This window comes from Seriola lalandi, unplaced genomic scaffold, assembly GCF_002814215.2.
Source record: "Seriola lalandi dorsalis isolate HSWRI2012SDOR001 ecotype SW California unplaced genomic scaffold, Sedor1 jcf7180002054579, whole genome shotgun sequence".
Taxonomy (NCBI): Eukaryota; Metazoa; Chordata; class Actinopteri; order Carangiformes; family Carangidae; genus Seriola; species Seriola lalandi.
Genome location: NW_019525132.1, coordinates 656127 through 675331, shown reverse-complemented (window position 1 = coordinate 675331; position 19205 = coordinate 656127). Strand labels below are relative to the sequence as shown.

The 19205-nt window shown below is 39.9% G+C and overlaps 1 protein-coding gene across 1 annotated transcript in view; it reads left to right on the top strand.

Moving 5' to 3' along the window:
• The first annotated feature begins 3654 nt into the window (after positions 1-3654).
• The window catches only part of LOC111663661 (uncharacterized), a 34965-nt gene continuing 19414 nt past the window's right edge, over positions 3655-19205 (top strand). The window contains exons 1-4 of the mRNA XM_023417949.2: positions 3655-4361; positions 11333-11485; positions 16635-17221; positions 17374-17532. Of these exons, the coding sequence (XP_023273717.2) occupies positions 3725-4361; positions 11333-11485; positions 16635-17221; positions 17374-17532 (1536 nt within the window). The 5' untranslated portion in view covers positions 3655-3724. The remainder of the gene's footprint in view (positions 4362-11332; positions 11486-16634; positions 17222-17373; positions 17533-19205) is intronic.

The window sequence follows — 19205 nt, the reverse complement described above, 5'->3', positions numbered from 1 at the left end:
AGTTCAAAGTAACAAATTATTCCCATAAACGGACGAGTAGACATGTCGAGAAGAGGCGTTCTTTTTAACTTTATTCATCATTTCTCATCTGCTTTCTTTTCCTCAGCCTCCATTTCTTTCTGTTTTACCATCTCTGCCCCCGTCGCCCGCACACTAGCCTCGATCTCAGAAAAGAGCCCACCTGTGCCTTTAAGAGAGAGCCCGCCCTCCCCTTGTCCCCTCTCCTCCAATCATCATTCGTGGCGTGAGCGTGAGTGATATGATTCGCTGCTGCTTGCTCATTGCCTCCTGTGGGACTCTCATTCAGCCACGCTCCTTGTCCCCCCTCCTGTCACACACACACAGAGACAGACAGACACACACAAACATAAACACACACATGTACACCCAAAATGTTTGTATGTTGCAGAAATCAATCAGTAAAAATGAACGTTAAGTAAAGACGCGTCTCTGTTTTCTTTTCTTGTACGTCATGACGTAACTAAAAAGTGTGTGGACTACATGTGCTCGAGTATATATGTGTGTGCGTGAATGTGTAGACATACAGTAAGTATTCATTTATAATATAGACCAGTCAAGTGGTTAATAAATCACTTTGACTTGTCTCTGAATTAAAATAATTAAATTGTGTCTCCCACTGGCTAAAATCTCTATATAATCTGATAATGTCAATCACAACTGACTTCAAAATGAACTTCTACTCAGCATCACTGTAGTGTGCGTGGAGGCGGGTGGGGGTCACAGCAGGAGATCTTCTCTTACACCTGGAAGATCTGCAGACCGAAATGTACGCACACACACATGCTAATGTGACAATTAATTAATCATAGCAGATGGTATAAACACACATTAGCTCACTGTCTTACACAGAGACCTTGAGGGTTTCACATTTGTATTCACTTTACACACATAGAGAGGAACAGCAGGTGGGCACACATACTGTAATTATTTGCAAGTGATCACATGTCGCCACTGCTCATATCAGGTTAATTATACAAACATTATATCATAGTCACGGACAAAAGCACTTCTTAAAACAGTATTGATCCACAAACATATCACATGACGTTCACATGAACATTTAAGACAAAAGACAAAAACTACTTTTTTTTGAACAGATAAAAACACCTCTATACTAGCAAAGTTTTGGGGGGCTGTATACAGTGACAGTTCCAGCCCATTTAAACCACTGGGGCCTGACTGGGGCCAGTTAAACCAACTCTGAGGCAGAGTGGTTCAGAAGCTAAATCAGGCTGGTCATTTAATCGAAGGCACAATAATTACCAAGTTAACAACTTCCAGTTTGTAGTACTGTTCCACTGTGGCGTAACACAAAAATCCACACAAAATTCAGTTAGCAGCAACAACAGATTTATGTTCACATCCAAATGCACATGATATAAATATGTGATTTTTACAATCCTATCCCATGAATTTATATAGCACACAAAAATACATATGATACTACAAAGCTTATACTCGGATATTAATAGAAATCAGGACTGAATATTTCAAAAAGTGAACATTTTAAACATTTACAGTTCCTAAAGTTTATGCTAATGAAAAAAAGAAAGTGTCAGTGCATGCATCAAATACATGACTCACACTCTTATCTGTGCATGACATCCAGAACTTAACCTATAAGGCCTTCACTATTAAAGTTAATTGAATCTCTGTGCAGCTTAAAAGTATGCCAGCAAAATGTTTAAATGTTGCAGCGGACGTTTCTTTTAATGTGTAATATATCCATAATAAAGCGGGACCCAGTGAGCCTCACACCGCTCCAGTGGCTTCTTTCCTTTACTTGTTCATGCACATTTTATAACTTTCTCCTTTTATTTTACTCACAACTGATAATCTATGCAGGGTTTTCCTCTCAGTAGCACAGTACGAATACAGTCTACCTCACACACACACACACACACACACACACAGACTAACGCGCTCTCTCTGTGTAGTATAAATTAAGCCAGGTTGCTATCTTAACTGGGTCACCTCAGTTTTCCCATGGAGCGGTTTAACATGTTATGTAATGGCTTATAAATATAGCCAATCAGTGTTGAGTATACCGGCAGGCTGCGCTGCCATCTGAAGAAAATGAAAACTGTGTCAGCTCTGTCTTTAACGCTTGCAATTTAAGATGTATTTGAATAGATTAATTTTAGGTAAATTAGTTTTATACAGTAGATGCTGGAAGAGTTTGACTTTCTCTTACACACATTTACTTCACGGTGTTCTCTTAAGCTGCCCCTGCACACACAGACATCAGATTTCCACTTCCGGCTTGCATCATACAATAATCTTGTCACAACGTTCATGGTCAGTTGTAACTTTACAACCCTCCTTGTGCAGCCGCTAATCATGTTTAGTATTCACGGTTGGCTGTCACACGCTGACAGGCCTTGTGCTGAGAATCTGAGTCGAGAAAATGTTTTCATCTCAACAAATCAAAGTGTAAACAGTGCTGGAGGATTCATGACACTGTATAATGATGTGTTCTATGTGTGAGAGTGATAAGCTCATCCAGTTGTGAAGATTTGATGAAAGAGTGCACGGTTATCTCTTTGATGGGAACATTTCCATTTCAACCAACACACCCCATCACCACCAAACTTCTCCACATGTTCTGTCAGTCTTTTGTGGACTCTTGCGCCGATAGTTAGTCTGCACAGTGTTGGTGTCAAGTCCAGACATAGAACCCTCAACTAAGTCAGAGAAAATGTGAGTCCAGAAATAAGTTAATATCTAAAATAAAACAATTAATTGTTTATCATTTAAACTAAAGCAGAACATTTTAACATGATAAAGACACTTTAAAATCACTTGAGTTTGTCTCTTTTTTTTTAATTTCAACCAGTTTCAATCAAATCATAAACAGCTTTTTAAAGGTATTTAGGGATAATGCTTAGATTATTAGTATATTAACTGATTAGTTGTTTGACAGGAAATGAATCACCAACAAATTTCCTCATTAATTAATGTTTCAGTGTTTTATAAAGCAAAACAAAACATCCTTTGCTTTTAGCTTCTCAAATGTGAGGATTTAATTTTTTCCTGTTTTATATCAATGTAAATTAAATATCTTTAGGTTTTAGATTGTTGGTTTGACAACATGCAGTCTGAAGGTGTCACCTCAGACTCTGGGAAGTTGTGATGGGCATTTTTCACAATTTTCTGACACTGTACTCTCAATTAGGATTTCACATAATAAGCATATCAGATTATAAAATAAAATGCACAGTTCTAGATTGGTCTACCCAATAACAAATTAGAATTGGCTCCACCTACACCACTTTTGGTGATGGGCATTTTTCATTCTTTTCTGACATTTCTACAAGGAACAATTAATCAAATAAAATGATTTAGACCCAAATAATGTGGTGCAAACTTGTGGCTGTGTGAGCCTGAGTGACTGTACCCACCACTGAGTAAAGTGGGTAGGTTGGTAACCCATTTTGCACTATGACTGTGAGTTTGCTTGAAGTCTTGCTCTTTATAATTATTTCACAAAATACATTAACAGTAGGCTACATACACAGCTGCTAAACCCCACCTTTGGTTTTTCCCTCTCCATCTGTCAGTCAAGCCTTAATCCCGCCCTCTCCCTGTCCGCATGTCAATCAAACTTCAACTCCGCCCCTTCACTGCCTGCTTGCACGTCGCGCAAAAAAACAGCAGCGACGGCCGTTGGGGGAAGAGAGTAAATAGAGAGAGAAGCCTCAAGATGGCTGACTCGCTGGGCACCGTTCACCTCACCGGAGCTGCGGCTACTGCGGTAGCCTCAGCGGTCGCCTCCGCTAAAAGCCCGCTCGTCAAGCCGACCGAGTCAAAGGGAGCCCCTGACAACCGCTCTCAGTCTTCCCGGGATTTCAACCCGCCGCCGCCCAAGAAGGTCCGAGTCGAGGAGAGGAGCGTTAAACCCAAAAAACTCAGCAGGGAAACAGGAGTGGGAGGCAACGGTAGCGGCAAAGAGAAACTCCAGCAGCCCACGAAGCAGCAGAGTTATGGCAGCAGCGCGGGTTTGTGGAGCTTCAGTCCGGTCAAGACGAGCAGCAACAACCCTCCGGTGCCTGCTACCGGTGGATCTCAACCACCGACAAACACACACAAAGTCTTCAAACAGAGCGATTTCTTTCTCCACAAAGCGCCTTCCACCTCCAAACCCAAGAAACCGAGTAAAGATAAACAGCAGGAGAAAGAGAGGGAGAAGGGGAAAGGAGGCGGAGAGGAGAAAAAGAAACATAAACTGATGTTGACCTCCGGACCTGGGAGCAACGTTAGTAACAACAACGATATCAGCAGATTTAATTACATTTCTGCAGTGAAGAGAGAAAATGGGGAGGTCATGTTGCCACCCAAAGGTAGGCCATCATAGTGTATTTTCTTTGGTTAAAATTGACTTTAAACGTGAAGTAAATTCATAAAGTTTGAGTTGTGTTTATTATAAGTAGGCACGAGTTCTGTCCTTTTATAGTAACTTGGCTCGTCGTAGATTCAGCCACTTGGGATATGAACATGTGGCCCGGAGTGTGCAGTTGTCTGCCTTCTAATTTGCTTCGGACAGTCCTGTTTTGGACTAGCTTCTGTTTAAAAGGCGCTCCTAAACGTTGTGTAAGAGCCCGTGGAATGCTCGAGAGTTACTCCATTACACATTTGTTCGCCCGGGGAAATGTTTACATCGAGTTGAGTGGCTTTAAAACCCAGTTTGGTCGATGTCTGTACGGTCTCTGTCTGCCAGCTTTCATCGCTTGTTCACCCGCTCGTGAACCTTCGAGCTCCTATACAGCGTTCCAGGGCAGTAGTCGCGCGACCTTGTTGTTAGATTGTAACCAGCTGCTCTCGTGCTGCTGCGGAATTGTTACGTAGTTACGTCCTATTGACTAAAAATAGCGTGTTTAATTCACATACGTTTAACAGTATGCTAATGTAATATATACATTCTAAGATGTTATAAGCTGCAAAAACAAGCTATAATCTGTCATGTCAGCGTAACGATTGAGGAGGATTGTTGGTAATTCCGTAACATAAATGCGCATGTAATTATTTTATTTGCCATTGGAGCTGTGTATGTATTAAAACTACACGCCGCTGTCATAACAATATGACAGCCGCCCGCCATTATAGTCTAAGTGTTGTTTTGGTAGAGCACCACGCCCCCTTCTGTAACCTCGGGCTGTATGGGAAACAGACACAGAGCTCCCTGGCTTGTTGATACTCCATGTTTTACAGTTGTAGATGCAAAGCATGTTGTATTTCATTCTGCCACTTCTCCACTAATTTGCTTTACATCTGAAACCTTTATTATCACACTGTAGTGATTAGACTTTGACTCTATTGACAACAGCAAGTGTAACTACATTATTGACTCAACCCCCCACATTTAGTTTTTATTTGAGTATGACCACTGGTGTTGCTAAAATGTCTTTTATGTGCGAGAGACCAGGAAAAAGCACAAAAAATGTAACAGTGGTCTGCTAAATAAATTATGAAGTATTGTTCCTTTTTTTTCTATAATGCAACCTTCTAAGAACAAAAAATACAGCATTTAATATTTTAAAAATGTTAAACAATAACTATTTATTATAAAGCTTTTTACAATATTGTAATTTTCAATATACCAGACAATACATTATCTAGTCAAATTACTTAATCATGTTACTAAAAAGGTGTTGTATATAAGCAAAATTTACAGTATACAGGCAACACAAATTCTTTATGTCATACATAAATATCACATCAATCATAGCACTTTATTTATTTATTTCACATTATAAAGTAAAGAAGTGCTGTATATCATCAACATACATGTGGCTCAGTATTATTGTACATATAATTGTACAATAGACATTATAGATATCAGGCCATTTATAAAATTATATATATAGATATATTCTGGCACATGGAATTATTATATTCAATTAATCCAACTATCACAACATTAAAGCCAAAAATGTCTGTCTTAAGACGGTCTCATTAGTGGACCTTGGTTTTTGGTTTATTGATTTTTCGTGTTTTTGCTTTTATGGGTGTTTTGTCATTGTCACACCAAGGCAGTTTCTCAAATCTTGGCATGTGCACATTTGTGTTGGTCAGCGTATCTAAATGTCATTTGTGTGTCAGTGTATAGATGTGAGCAGGAACACCGAGTGGACACATGTGAGATTGTGTGAATGCATGATGTCACCCTTTTCCAGTTGGGTAGTTTAAGAGGTCATGACATGCTCTGAACAGCCACTGCAGTCAGCGAGAACACCACAGCGTGACATGTTGTTGGCCTGTAGCCCTAACACACTATCAGAAACCCTTGTCTTGTAAACAGGTTGTGCTGGATGTCAGTTTTGTTTTATTCAGGCAAAAAGGTGGCAGGGAAGGGATTTCGTAACAGCTAAAGAGTATTTAAAAGGGATTTAAAAAATCGTGAATGTTAAATAAACTCTATCTCTTAACTCATTAATGAATACATTTTTATTGAGCAACCATAACACTAAAAATCAATTATTTTAGTTTAACTACTTGTAAGTTTACAGGTAAGCTTTTATTTGCCTATTATGTTAATTTAAGAACTCTTCATACTGTATGCAAGCTTGTTAAAAATAATTACTCATGACTTCATTTCACACAGAGAATCCAATCATACCTGAAGTCATCAGCGATCTTGTAGAATAGTCATTCATAAGGTGGTCTTGTCACTGAATTGGAAGACACTTCAGTCACTGAAAGATCACACCATTTTCATTTTGGGCCCGACTGAGAACATTTGGATGCAGCAAGAATTAACATTTAGTAACAATGCTTCAGCAGTGTCACTGAGGTGCTCTTGAGCAAAACACTGAACCTGTAATTGCTATTGATAGTTGCTCAATGGCCAGCAGCAGGAGATTGTAATTATACGGAATAGCTTCAAATGCAAAGATGAGTTAGTAGACCACCATGAGTTAGACCACAGTGTTAATACACATTAATCCCGAGCAAAATGATTTCAAAGATTAAAATGCTCAGGTGCTGAGTGACAGGCCGCCTGGCCCAGTGGTTAGACAGACTGCTTTAAGGACATGAGTTTGAGGCATGGTGCTGGGAAGTGTCCTCGAGCTAGCGAGTGAGTCCTGCCAGCTTGAAGAGCGCTGCTGAGAAGCCGAACTGTGCTCTGACCTTCCTGGGAGGAAAGAATTTTTCTGCAGGGATCCAAAGAGTATCACATCATCACAGTGATATTAGTGGTGGGCTTGCTGTTGGAGCGAGGCTGAAGGCAGTGGCCAGGGAGCAGTGACTCCTGGTTACATTTGGTACTGAAATAAAAATAAACATGCGCCTGAGTCTGTCGCAGTGAACAAGTGGACCAAGACAAGGAAATTATAATAAGACAAATGTAAATATTAATTGATAAACTGTGCAGGTTTGTCTAATATATAAGACATTCTTGTTTTATTCTAAGGTCATGAGTTTAATCCTTGCTGGCAAAGTGTTTGGCTGTTTGAACTGTTGTTGACACCCAGTGTATTTACATGCAGTCTGATATAATTATATGAAGTGAAGTGCTGCCAATAATTCAGGTGGTGAACACTTTAAATGGATTATCTTACTCACATTCAAGCTGAATTCAGAGACATCATAACTCAATTAATGACGCTGTAATACTTGCCAATGTTTTAATCACTAGTTGTAGTATAAACCACTTAGCCTGTTTATTCTTTGGGTTTTGATTCATTACACATACCACATAAGTCAAAGGTTAAGACTTACGCAAACACCTTATTTTAAAAAAAGTATAATATGGCAAGTTTTTCTACTTACAGCTTTCAAGCCTTTCATGTTACAACTATTGTCACAAATAACAGGAGCCTGCATGAAGGTACTCTATAAACACAACAATCTGGAAAACATCGACAAAGTCCATTTAATTTCTTATTATTCACTATTCCAGTTTCCTGTTTCCCGAGAGCGTCTATCGTTGTGGACATCATTCTGAAAAGTCATGTAAACCTGGGTTATTACGGAAGTCTTGTTACTGTGAGTTGTGTAAATGTCTGAATTGCAGTAATTAGGTTATTTGTGTGCATGTAAATGCACTATTCTGACAGAATCCCTTACGATGTCTGGGACTATTTGTCTGTGGCCAAGTGTAGCGAGGGGGGAAAAGGGAGAGAAAGTGAAGCTTAGCTGCAATCAGCACCCAATTAAGTTGCTGTCGGCTGGGTCATTTGTTTGGTCTCAAAAAAATTACAAAACTCATAACTCTACATGTACTATAGCAGTGCAGAAGAGTGCCAAAGGCTTTACAACCTTTTTGCTTGAATGGTGAAGCATAGATTTTCCACACCAGCAGGGGTGAACTGACCATCTTACATTAGCAGGATTTTGCTGGGAGGCATGTCTACCTGTTGTCTGAGAGTGCAGCAACGCTGATGCAAAAACATCTGAAAATCGGTTGTGCTTTTTGGTTTTCCTTGGCCAGCCAGCTGCATGCAGTAGAGAGACAGTAATACAATTACTCACTTCTGAGGAACACATCTTTCCTTCCCTATCATCTTCAGTTTAATATATGTTTGCTGAGCTGCTGATGACAGACCAATAATCAAAAATTATATATACGTCTTACCACAGTATGTTCTGAATTTAACTGTTTTTACCATATACATCCTTAAATATGCACATGCACATCATAGGCCTGTATGGCTTTTACCTATTCCCAGTTTGCCACAGCATTACAGACTGAGTCAATTTACTGAAGAAATTATGTGCTTCTGTTCACATGGGACTGCTCCACAAATGTGGTGTTCACAGTGGGGAGCTCGCTCACTATATCTAATTTTTGTAGCTTTCAGTTTCTTTCACAAAAACAGAATTAGCATGATTCAGTTTAATTATCTACACATGAAAATCTGGTAGAAGGATGTCCAGAAAGAAACACTCTGTCATATTAAAATCAGATACTCAGAGCATAGAAGTGAATGTTGAATAGAAGTTATGTAAAAAAAATATGAAAGACGTTCACATGGAAAGCTCTGTAAGATGAGTGTTAAGGTTTGTAAGTTTAATACAATTCTTTCATCCATTTTCTGAACGCGTTATCCTGTTTAGGTCACAGGCAGCTGGAGCCGATCCCAGCATGCATTTTGGCGAGAGGCAGGGAACACCCTGGACAGGTCGCCAGTCTTATCACATTACTAACACACATTTAAACCTGGCTGGGCTACAGTGTTAAACACTGCCCCAAGTTAATACTCCTGCGAAATATAGTTAAATTCAAGGGTAGATTTTTTTCAGGAAGTTAGTTTTCAGTTTGCAGTTTACATTAAAATCAAGCTAACATCCAAATGTGGATACCCCATTGATTTCCTGAATTTTTGAGTCCCCTCCCCAACTGCAAAAAGTTTGACGCCATTGAGCTCTGGTGTAGCTGAAGTTTACAAACTGCCTGCCGCTGGCCCTCCTATCTTTCAAAGTGATCTCTCTCCTGTGATCATCCAAACAGTGAAAGCCACCGGCTGTGTTCCCCTTGAAAACTGCCTGCTGCAAGAAAAGTCAGAAAAAAAATGTTAAAAAAATATTTTTCATGGACCCCATTCATTTCTGATTCTTATACATCTCTAGTTTTGCGCTGCATTCCCCTGACAAAATTGCCAGTGCTTTACATTTTAGTTATAGATCAGTTTGAACTTGTGACCCACCCATCCCCCAAGCCATGGCGTGGGCATTAACTACTGCAGCACCATACAGCTCTTTCCTCTTCAATGTGGTTCCCATGAAGTTCAAAAGAAAGTTTCTCTTTATTTTAAGGGGAAGACCCTTCTCTCAAGCTGTGATAAAACTGCTTGTTCTCTAGTGTATTTAAGGCCCGGTCAGCCACCTGGCATAATTTATCTCTCGTTGCCTCTAAATTTTAAGTTTATGAATGTTACCACTCCGACATGGTCTGACATCTTTTTATAAATCTGGCACTAGATCTGAGTGAGCCCTCTTTTATCTGCAGTTTCCTGTGGAGTTAAATTGATGTTTTGAAACAGGCTTTTTTTTCAGCAGGCAGCTTACAGTGTCTGGTTATTTTATAGCATTTATTTTGCATAGTTCTTAAAATGGTTTGTTAACATTTTTGGCATTCTTCCTCTTAACCACAGGATATGAGGGGAATGATTACCTGCATGTTAAGTAGCAAAAAAACGATCCACTAAAATTCAAAATTCCATGGTATTTATTTAAATATTATTGAAAAGAGTGTATCGATGTAACTCTAATTCTTCTACTGCTCCTTTAAGCCTTTTTACTTTCAAAGCATTTTCTCCTTTGATCCTGCAAACATTGAGTCCAACCCCACTGTGTTCACTTTCCCACTCCTCACATCCACAGGAGAGTGAACAGTCTGAAAACACAGCTTCCTTTTAACGATGGATCTGACCGAGTTCAAAGAAAAAAGTTCTTTGGAAAGGAAAAGAAAGAAAAGGCAATAGAACTAATGTGGAAAAAATAAAGGCTTTTTTTCTTTAATTTCTTTATGGGAATATGAAAGGAGATAAAGAATCAAAGGAAACAAAGAATAAAAGATCTGATAAAATGAAAGTTATTTTAAGAAAGGTGAGGTTTCTCTAAGCTCAGCTGGAGGTGAGAGATGTTGGTTTACAGAAGAAAAAAAGTGTGTGTTTGTTAATGTGCACACACTTAGACGTGCCTCAACTTTCAGAGAGCACTCCAACAACTGAAGAGGTGTGTGTGATGGTATGATATTTACATTTTAGACTGATGCTCTTATCCACAGCGATTTGGAATGAGTGTTGCATTAGAGCGCACTCCAGTTCCTCTATTTGTAATATTCCCTCAACACTCAAATGATTCTGTCAGACGGGGAAGAGCTGGAAGAGGAAATAAAATGAGTCGAAAAGTGAGGGAAGATTTTAGGCCTTTTAAGACCGGAGCATATTGAAGCTGGAAGAGGCAGAATATGGAGGAGGGATTAGTTTGGGGGTAGAAACATGAGGTGTATCTAGATGAGATGTGGTTGTAAGGTTATGAGGGAAGTTGCAGAGTGACTGCTGCAGTCTTAAAGGGAATTGGAAGGTCATTACATCGCTGAAGAAACGTGAGATAAGACGAGAGGCTGCGGTGGAGAGATGAATTTGTTGCAGCGGGGAGGGAGAAGCCAAACATTCTGTGGGAGGAAGACCAGCATGATAAAGGAAAAGTTAAGGGTGACGGCCAAGGTGAGGAACTTGGCAAGAGTTCAGTTAAGAAGATACAGAAGTAAATCGAAGTGAACTGCGTGCATGTTTGCGAGCGAGTGAATCTGAGTACTCGTTCTTTCTACCGCTGAGACCTGAAACTTTCCTCTCTGCTTCCACAGAGCACTCCAACAAGGACAAGGCGAAGGAGAGAGACAGAGAGGAGAGGGAAAAGAAGAAGGTCAAAGACAGAGAGAAGGAGAAGGAGAAGAAGAAGCACAAAGTGATGAACGAGATCAAGAGGGAGAATGGAGAAGTCAAGCAGCCAATTAAAGGTTGGTGGAAGCACACATACATGCATATCAAGTGACTTTTGCATGGATGCAATTAATGAGTATATTCACTTCTGGTTAAACTGTTAGAACATAGTGCAGAATGCCCATCACAATTTCCCAAAGCCCACAGTGATGTCTAAAGATTAGTTTCTGTCCAACCAACAGTTTAAAACCAAAAAGTATTATAATCATGTGAAAAATGGAAAAGCACATGTTAAAAGCTGGAGCCAGCAAGTGTTAATAAATAATAATAAAAATCATCAACATGATGCTTGAAGGTTGGAAACAGCAGCTTTACAAAAAAGCTCATCTTCTTACTTGGTGTTTCTTAAGCTCTCAGTCACATCAAGTGGCTTTCCTCAGTGGATGGAGTTGCTTGAATGTTATGGAGATGGTAGTAGAGTAGTACTAGAACTGCAGAGACAGTGGTTGTTATCACATGACCTACACCCAGTGTGGAATTTCAGTCGTGATAACAAGTGTTCGTATATGGCATTGTAGGGGTTGTAGCAACTGTGTGGACCTTGTGTTGAGAACTTTTTTTGTCAAGACGTCAAAATTGGTGATTTATTTTCTGTTCATCAATGTATATATTAACTGGTTCAGCACCAGATTTATCATTTTACCAAATTAAATGCCAATTTATATAGAATTACATAATTAGAGATTTAGCATTATTTAAGGCCATCAATATATAATGTATAAAATACAATATAAAATCAGTTTTTCAGCACAAAAATTGGTTAGTGCAAGATGTGTTGTGATATTATATTGTTACTGTGATAATTGGATTTCTTTATCATCTACAGTTGATTGTGTTTTATGGTTTTTAATACCCTAATTGGACTGCAGAAAGTAGTTGCCATGTTGACTGGTTATTGTTTGGGCAGCCTGTTGGTGTGAGAGTGAGGAGGCAATCAAATGTGTCAATGTCCTGGTGGCTCAGTGGGCTGATCTACACACCCCACAGGCTACTTGTTACATCTGTCTCTCCATCGCTTATCTTTTCTATCACTTTCCACAGTATGCAGTTAAAAACAAAAGAAAATACTATGTTGTTAATGCTAAAAAAATTAAAAGGTGTTGCAGAATAGTACAGACCATCACTGGAAGCATTTATTGCATTCATGCCAGTTAGAAACACAGACTTGTGTAAGTGCACCATGTTGGACCTCAGCATGAATTTTAGCTCAGTAGAGGCACACTAGAAAACCTGCTGCTAAGATAACCAAACATGGCCTACTTTCACAGGGCGCTGTACAGTAAATCATCATTATGTTTGTAACGTACAGGCAGCACACACAACTGCTGAGCATCCCAGTGGGTGTTGGGGAAAAAATGCTAATACTGTGCGTTAGCCATAAAAGGCCCAGTATAAAATAGTAGCTGTGTGGTGGGAGAACTCGATAAGTCTGACAAGTGTTGTAACCATTTTTTTTTCTTTGAGAATTTGATCCATGGAATTAGGTTGACCTTTGAACCTGCTGCTCCTCACATGGAGAAATTTGGCTTAGGGTTTATTTAGTCTGACCCGCTGACACCGTGTGTGTTTCTGTGTGCGCGCTGCTTGTGCATCTTGTAGCTAGGATTGAAACGGGAGAAGTTGAGAGACAGGCCAAGGCAATGTAGCCTGTAACCCATGTTTATAATGCCACTCTTTTTCTGTCAGTGTTTCACTCTGTCTTTTCCTCTTTTTCCTGCTCAGTCTCTCTCTGTCGCTTTCTGTCTGTCCTCTGCATTGTTTTATCTGACTCTATCTGTCCACACATACTTTCTCAGTTTAGCAAACCAAAACCCAAATTAATGTGTGAAAATTAGGAAAAGGATCCTAAGGTTAGATGATATGGAAGATTTTTCTTTATGGTTGTAAACAAACTTTTTTTTTTGGATTGTTATTTGAAAAAGAATAACTGAAGACATCACTTTTGGCTCCAGGAAATTGTGATGGACTTTGTCACCATTTTCCCCAACATTTTGCACACTAAGTGATTAATTAATCGCCATGTTAATAGGTAATGAAAATAAATATTACTTGCAACCTTAACCACAGTTTTTCCTAAATGTCTCTGTACATGTTCCTGTAGTTCAACATGTGTTTGTCTTCTTCACTATGATATTCTTAAGAACAAAGTCATTTTTTGAGGGTGAAAAAATTGTTGTTTTGTTGTTTTTATAGAATGGCCCCAATGAAATGTTTTAATTACATAACAGTGACAAAGATATGTACTGACAATATGCAACTTCACTGTATATGAAATCAAAAGTAATGAAATACAAAATACTAATACAATAGAAATATTGTATCAATAGATTTAGACATAAAAGGCACAAAAATATGTAAAGTTGTATCCTTTAAAACAGGTGAAAGCCAGCATCAGTTAACCTATCCATCAGCCTTCGTCTGGCTCTACTGTATGAACGTCTTTGTTCTGCTGTGTACACTTTACGAATGTGGTGGCGAGTTTCATTGCTAACCTTTTGACAGTAGTGAATTATTTGCAGAGCAATGTGACGTAATCTCCATCTGTGTGTGTGTGTGTGTGTGTGTGTGTGTGTGTGTGTGTGTGTGTGTGTGTGTGTGTGTGTGTGTAATCTGAGCTCCGCCACCAGACTGCAGCTCCCCAGACAGTGGCTGTTTTCTCTTTAAAACTTGACCTTTTTAGACAGACACACCACACACTGACATATACACATGAATGTCATGTTTATTATGATTGATCAGATTTGTTGTAAAGCTCCACTCAGACTTGCAGTGTCCCTGTGCTGGTATGTCATGACCACACTGTGACATTTCAGTCTTACTAAGACTTTGACCACATACCATAGCCAGTTGCTGCAGATGAAAATTACAGATGGATTATTTGGCGACTATTTCAGTCTTTCAACTTTCTGTATGAACATAGAGCTAGGAAAAGGCTGGACATAGGAGAGACTGAGAGAAAGAGGCAGTGTGTGTGTTAAGTCTGCAGTCATCCCGCTAGAAAGCCTAGTATTTAATCATGTGTGTTTACGATAATAGAGACACACTGGGATACACGGTGGGATATTGAATCGGAGTTCAGAGACCAGAGAGTAGTGAGTGAGTCATTTAATCACAGAGTGTTAAGTTTGCAAATGTTTGGAGTGACAGAGAGATGGAGGGAAAGCTAGAAATTTAATCAGTGAGAGAGTGTTAAGTTTACAATTCAACAGGGCGACAGAGAGAGGGAGGGAAGCAGCCAGAGGAAACATGTATAGGAAATCAATAAGCAGCAAACAGCTATTCTGTCACTAAGGCTTTTTTTTTACCACTGAGGATGTGTGCTTATTTGACTGGGGCCTTATCTGACCTTAAACTGATCATCACCATCTACTACATAAAATACATAAAACTATTGTAAGACAATGAACATGCGTGTGCTGCATACACATTGAATGTTTCTCAATGACACAAAATCTGCCAAAAAGAAAAAAGCCATGAAGGAAAGGAAGACTATTATCTTTTATTGTGAAGTAGCTGCAGGCACACAACATACTGGCAGATGTTTGACATTGACTAGAATACTAACTAGTTGCTAAATCTGTATATTAATTATGCATTTTTCTTCACTGATCAGAACAATTGGCTGTGTTATTGAATATTACATATGTAGAACGTTGTTATTATTGTAATTTTAAAAGAACTTTAAAATAATTTTTTATTCCCAGGAAACAAGATTAATTTTCAGTATCTATATTTGCAGTGAGAGATGGTGAAATTGCATCTCGGTACTTACAATCTGTCTCTGCATTTCACATCACCATTGCAATATCCAACAAATTTATCACACATCACATATTTTTCCCATATTGTGCTGTTCTTCTGTGGGTTGATGAAGGTTGAGGTTTGGGAATAAACGTGCGTGTGTGTGTGTGTGCGTGTATATGTGTGAGTGTGCATGCATGTGTGTATGTGAGAATTGGGGGAGGGTTGACTTGTGGGTTAAAGAGCTTTTGGATTAGTAGCTTGGGTATTGTACTGCAAATACCTTCTCTCTCTCTCTCTCTCTCTCTCTCTCTCTGTTGGTCTCTATTGCTCTCTCTCTCTCTCTCTCTCTCTCTCTCTCTCTCTCTGCTGTTTTTCATTCTGTCTCATTCCTGTCTCATGTTGCATTGAACGTGTGTGGGGTACAAACTACACTGAAGGTGTGTGTTTATATGTGTGTGTGAGCGAGATAATGGCTGATGTTGGAATTATGCTGAGGCAGCAGCGCCTCTATCAAAGTGATGCACATATGCACACACGCACACACACACACACATGCAGTAAATATATCTTGTTTACACAACCACTGGGCAAGAATGAACCACCAACACGTTTGTAAATCGACGTGAACAGCTCTGACACGCACACTCTCACAGACGGATACATACAGTAGCACAATGCATAAATTTGCATGTTCCACTTTGTCCTGCCCCGGGCGTTTAAGAGATGGACTACCATGTACAGTATTATCTCTGTTCAGATATGCCACTCGAAAGCTTGTTTCCTGGCTTAGTCATATCTGCTTTTCTCAAGGGATTCCATTTCAGGGCTCTTCAATTTATTTTATGTGTGCACCCCAGGAGAAGCTCACCATCTGGGAAAAGCTATGACTCATCTGTCTACACTTGCTTAAAATAGTTAGGACTCATTTTTCAGTTTAATTGTTTTTTAAATAGGGAATTTATCAGTTATCAGTTTGTTTGGCGATTAAGAAACTGAAAATAAATAACACAACAATCCAGGGGAAACTATTGTATTTTATTGTATATTGTTTTAACAGACTTAGGAGCATAATCAGCACCTTATTTGCAGTGTTGCCCATATATCTCCTCACTTTATTATAGTGGAAGTATGTCATTCCAAAGAAGGACCTGATTCACTGTAAAGTGCGGTGAGAAGTGTCTTCTTACAGCAGGGGTTATTGAACTATTGACTTGTTGGTTCATCACAGATCAGGAAGCAGACAGGAATTGATTCTTACAAATCTTGCAAGAATAACGTGTATCCCTGCTCCCTTCAAGGCTTCTCAAAACCAAGTTTTTTCAATTTTTGTGTTGATTTTTTTAAGAATGCTGTCTCCTCTAATAATTCCATTCCCTCTAAGTAACAACGTCCTTTCTTCTCTCTCTGTGTGTCACTGTCCAGATGAAAAAGAGAAAGCCAAGATTAACTCAGAGGAGTTGCAAATTAAAAAAGTGAAGAAGAAAAAGAAGAAGAAACACAAAGAGGGGGAGAAACACAAACGAGTGAAGATGTACCACCGCTCCTGCCAGACCATTTGTGCTGGTCTACTTCTTCTCCCTTCTTCCTCTTCATCTCCCACCTCCTCTTCCTCAACCACCGATCCCACACACAACTCCTCTATGTCTCCGTTCAAGTCCCCGCTACCGGTTTACCCTTCACCTAACAACAAAACCTCACTTCTCCTGCCCTCCTCTCCTCCTCTTGCCTCAAAATCCCTCTTTAACTCTTCTCTTCACGACACTCCCAACTCTCCGTCGTCCTCCATCACTACACCACTCCCTTCAACAGCCAAACAACAGCCGCAGTGCACCTATCCCGGCATGGCAGGTCTGGAGTTTGCCCCATACATCCACATAGAGCACCAGCCTAATGGAGGGGCGCTGGTGGCCCACGCCTACACATCACAGCTCTCCTCTCTTTCAATGGGCCAGAGGCAGAGATTTGCCCAGGAGTTTGTCACCTTGGCGTTCAGCGAGGACTCATCCCAGGTACGGCATAGATATTGATCAGATTGATCCATGGATGCTGTGTTCAGTGCAGCATGATGCAGCTGCAGTATGAATGCAGTTAAATATGATTTCTTTTCTCCTATTCAAAACATCAACATTATCTAAAATACTTCACTGACCATGTTTTCCAGGCAGCTCATTATGTCATGGGGATCATCCATGGAGAAGCCAGCTACCTGCCTGATTTCTTGGACTACTTCTCAACCAAGTTCCCATCAGCTCCAGTCAAAATGGAAATACTGGGAAAGAAGGACATAGAAACCACCACTATGGCTAATTTCTACACTCAGGTTAGTCAGGCACCATCACACACAAAGGGGAGCATTGGTAAGACGGAGAACATGAGTGTGGGGGTAGATGGTCTATTTGGCAGCTCTGATGTTGTACTAAGTGTAATTTGAGGTGGTATGATCGAGGGCACACACTGTAACTGAAGTTCAACAGGAAGAGCTGATGGCATGATATCGTTAGAACTGTCTAGACAGCATTTATTTTTTATTTTTTTGGTGCCATTTTTAAACTTTCACTCTCACACATGCACACAGTGGAGGCCCACCAAGAACTTCTCTGAAATTGTCACCAAAATGGATCATGTCATTTTCAGTTGCATGCCTAAAGATGGCTGCACACACATACACACCTTAGTTTCTGTTTAAAATGTGTCATGTTGCTGGCTCCGGTGTGGCGCAGGGAAAAGCTATAATTGTTAGTGAATGGAGTTTTGCTTGAGACTGTATCTTTGTGACTGCTGTGTGCTTTGGTGTTGTTTTATGAATTTAGCATGGTAACTGTGTGTGTGTGTGTGTGTGTGTGTGTGTGAGACTTTTGTATAGATATTGTGTTTTATGCATGGCTTGACCTGTGTGTCAGTATTTTGTCCATGTGAGCACAGTTCAAGGAAAATATAAGAGACTACAGAGTACAGTCACTAAAAAGTACAGTGATTTCACATCTTGTGTCCAAGTAACCAGCACTTTTTGTTCTTGAAAAGAAAGATTAATGAAGGACAGCGGATGGAAAGGAAAGGAGAGAATAGGAAACTCAAGAGACGAATGAAGAGGTGGGTGGATGGAAGAAAGGAAAGATTGAGATGGAGTGCAAGTCGAGGGAGAGGATGAAGGGATGCTGGGGAAAGGCAAGAGATTGATAGAAGGAAAAAAACCCAGTGACTGCTGTATGTGGATAAAAAGTTGTATTGTTGTGGCTTTTAACCATCTGGTTGAAGCATCTGCCTCCATCTGTCCTGCATCAAGCAGCTTTTGGCATTTATACAGACGTCTGATTGCTCAGACTAGATTACAACTTTTTAAATGATAGATGGGTCACACCTCTCGCTTCTGTGATACTTAATCTTAAGAAAGCACACCTGAAGTGACAGAAGGCAAGAGAACATTTTAGAGAGGAAAAAACCGCACATATTCCAAGTGAGAGAAGGCGTGAGAGCAAAAAGGTATATAGGGTGTGGATTTAAAAAAAAAAAAAAAAGGAAAAAAAAAGACAAAGCTGAGAATAGGTGTTGATATAAAGAAAAGAAAGTGACAGTACAGTAAGCTACTGAAGACGGGAAGTTATAGACTGTAAGAGATGACTGCTGTCAGGCAGGTTGCAGGCTCACAGTGAGTCAGGTTAGAGAGTCAGAACCAACACAAAAGGTGTTTTTCTTCTTTTCTTTTCAAAAGCACAAATATAGGCGTAGCTGTAGTGGGATGCGTCTCACCCACTCCTCAGCATACTACATGGCCTTTTGAGGACAACTGGAAAAACAAGAAGTGTGTGTGTGTGTGTGTGTGTGTGTGTGTGTGTGTGTGTGTGTGTGTGTGTGTGTGTGTGTGTGTATGCATGCTGGCGATGTCCGTCTGGATTGTTTCTTCTGTGCACAGTGACACAGCTAGACCTCTTCATTTAGAGTTGTCCCATGTCTGTAGTTCACTAATGAAAAGCCTTTTGTTGCCTCAAACCTCCT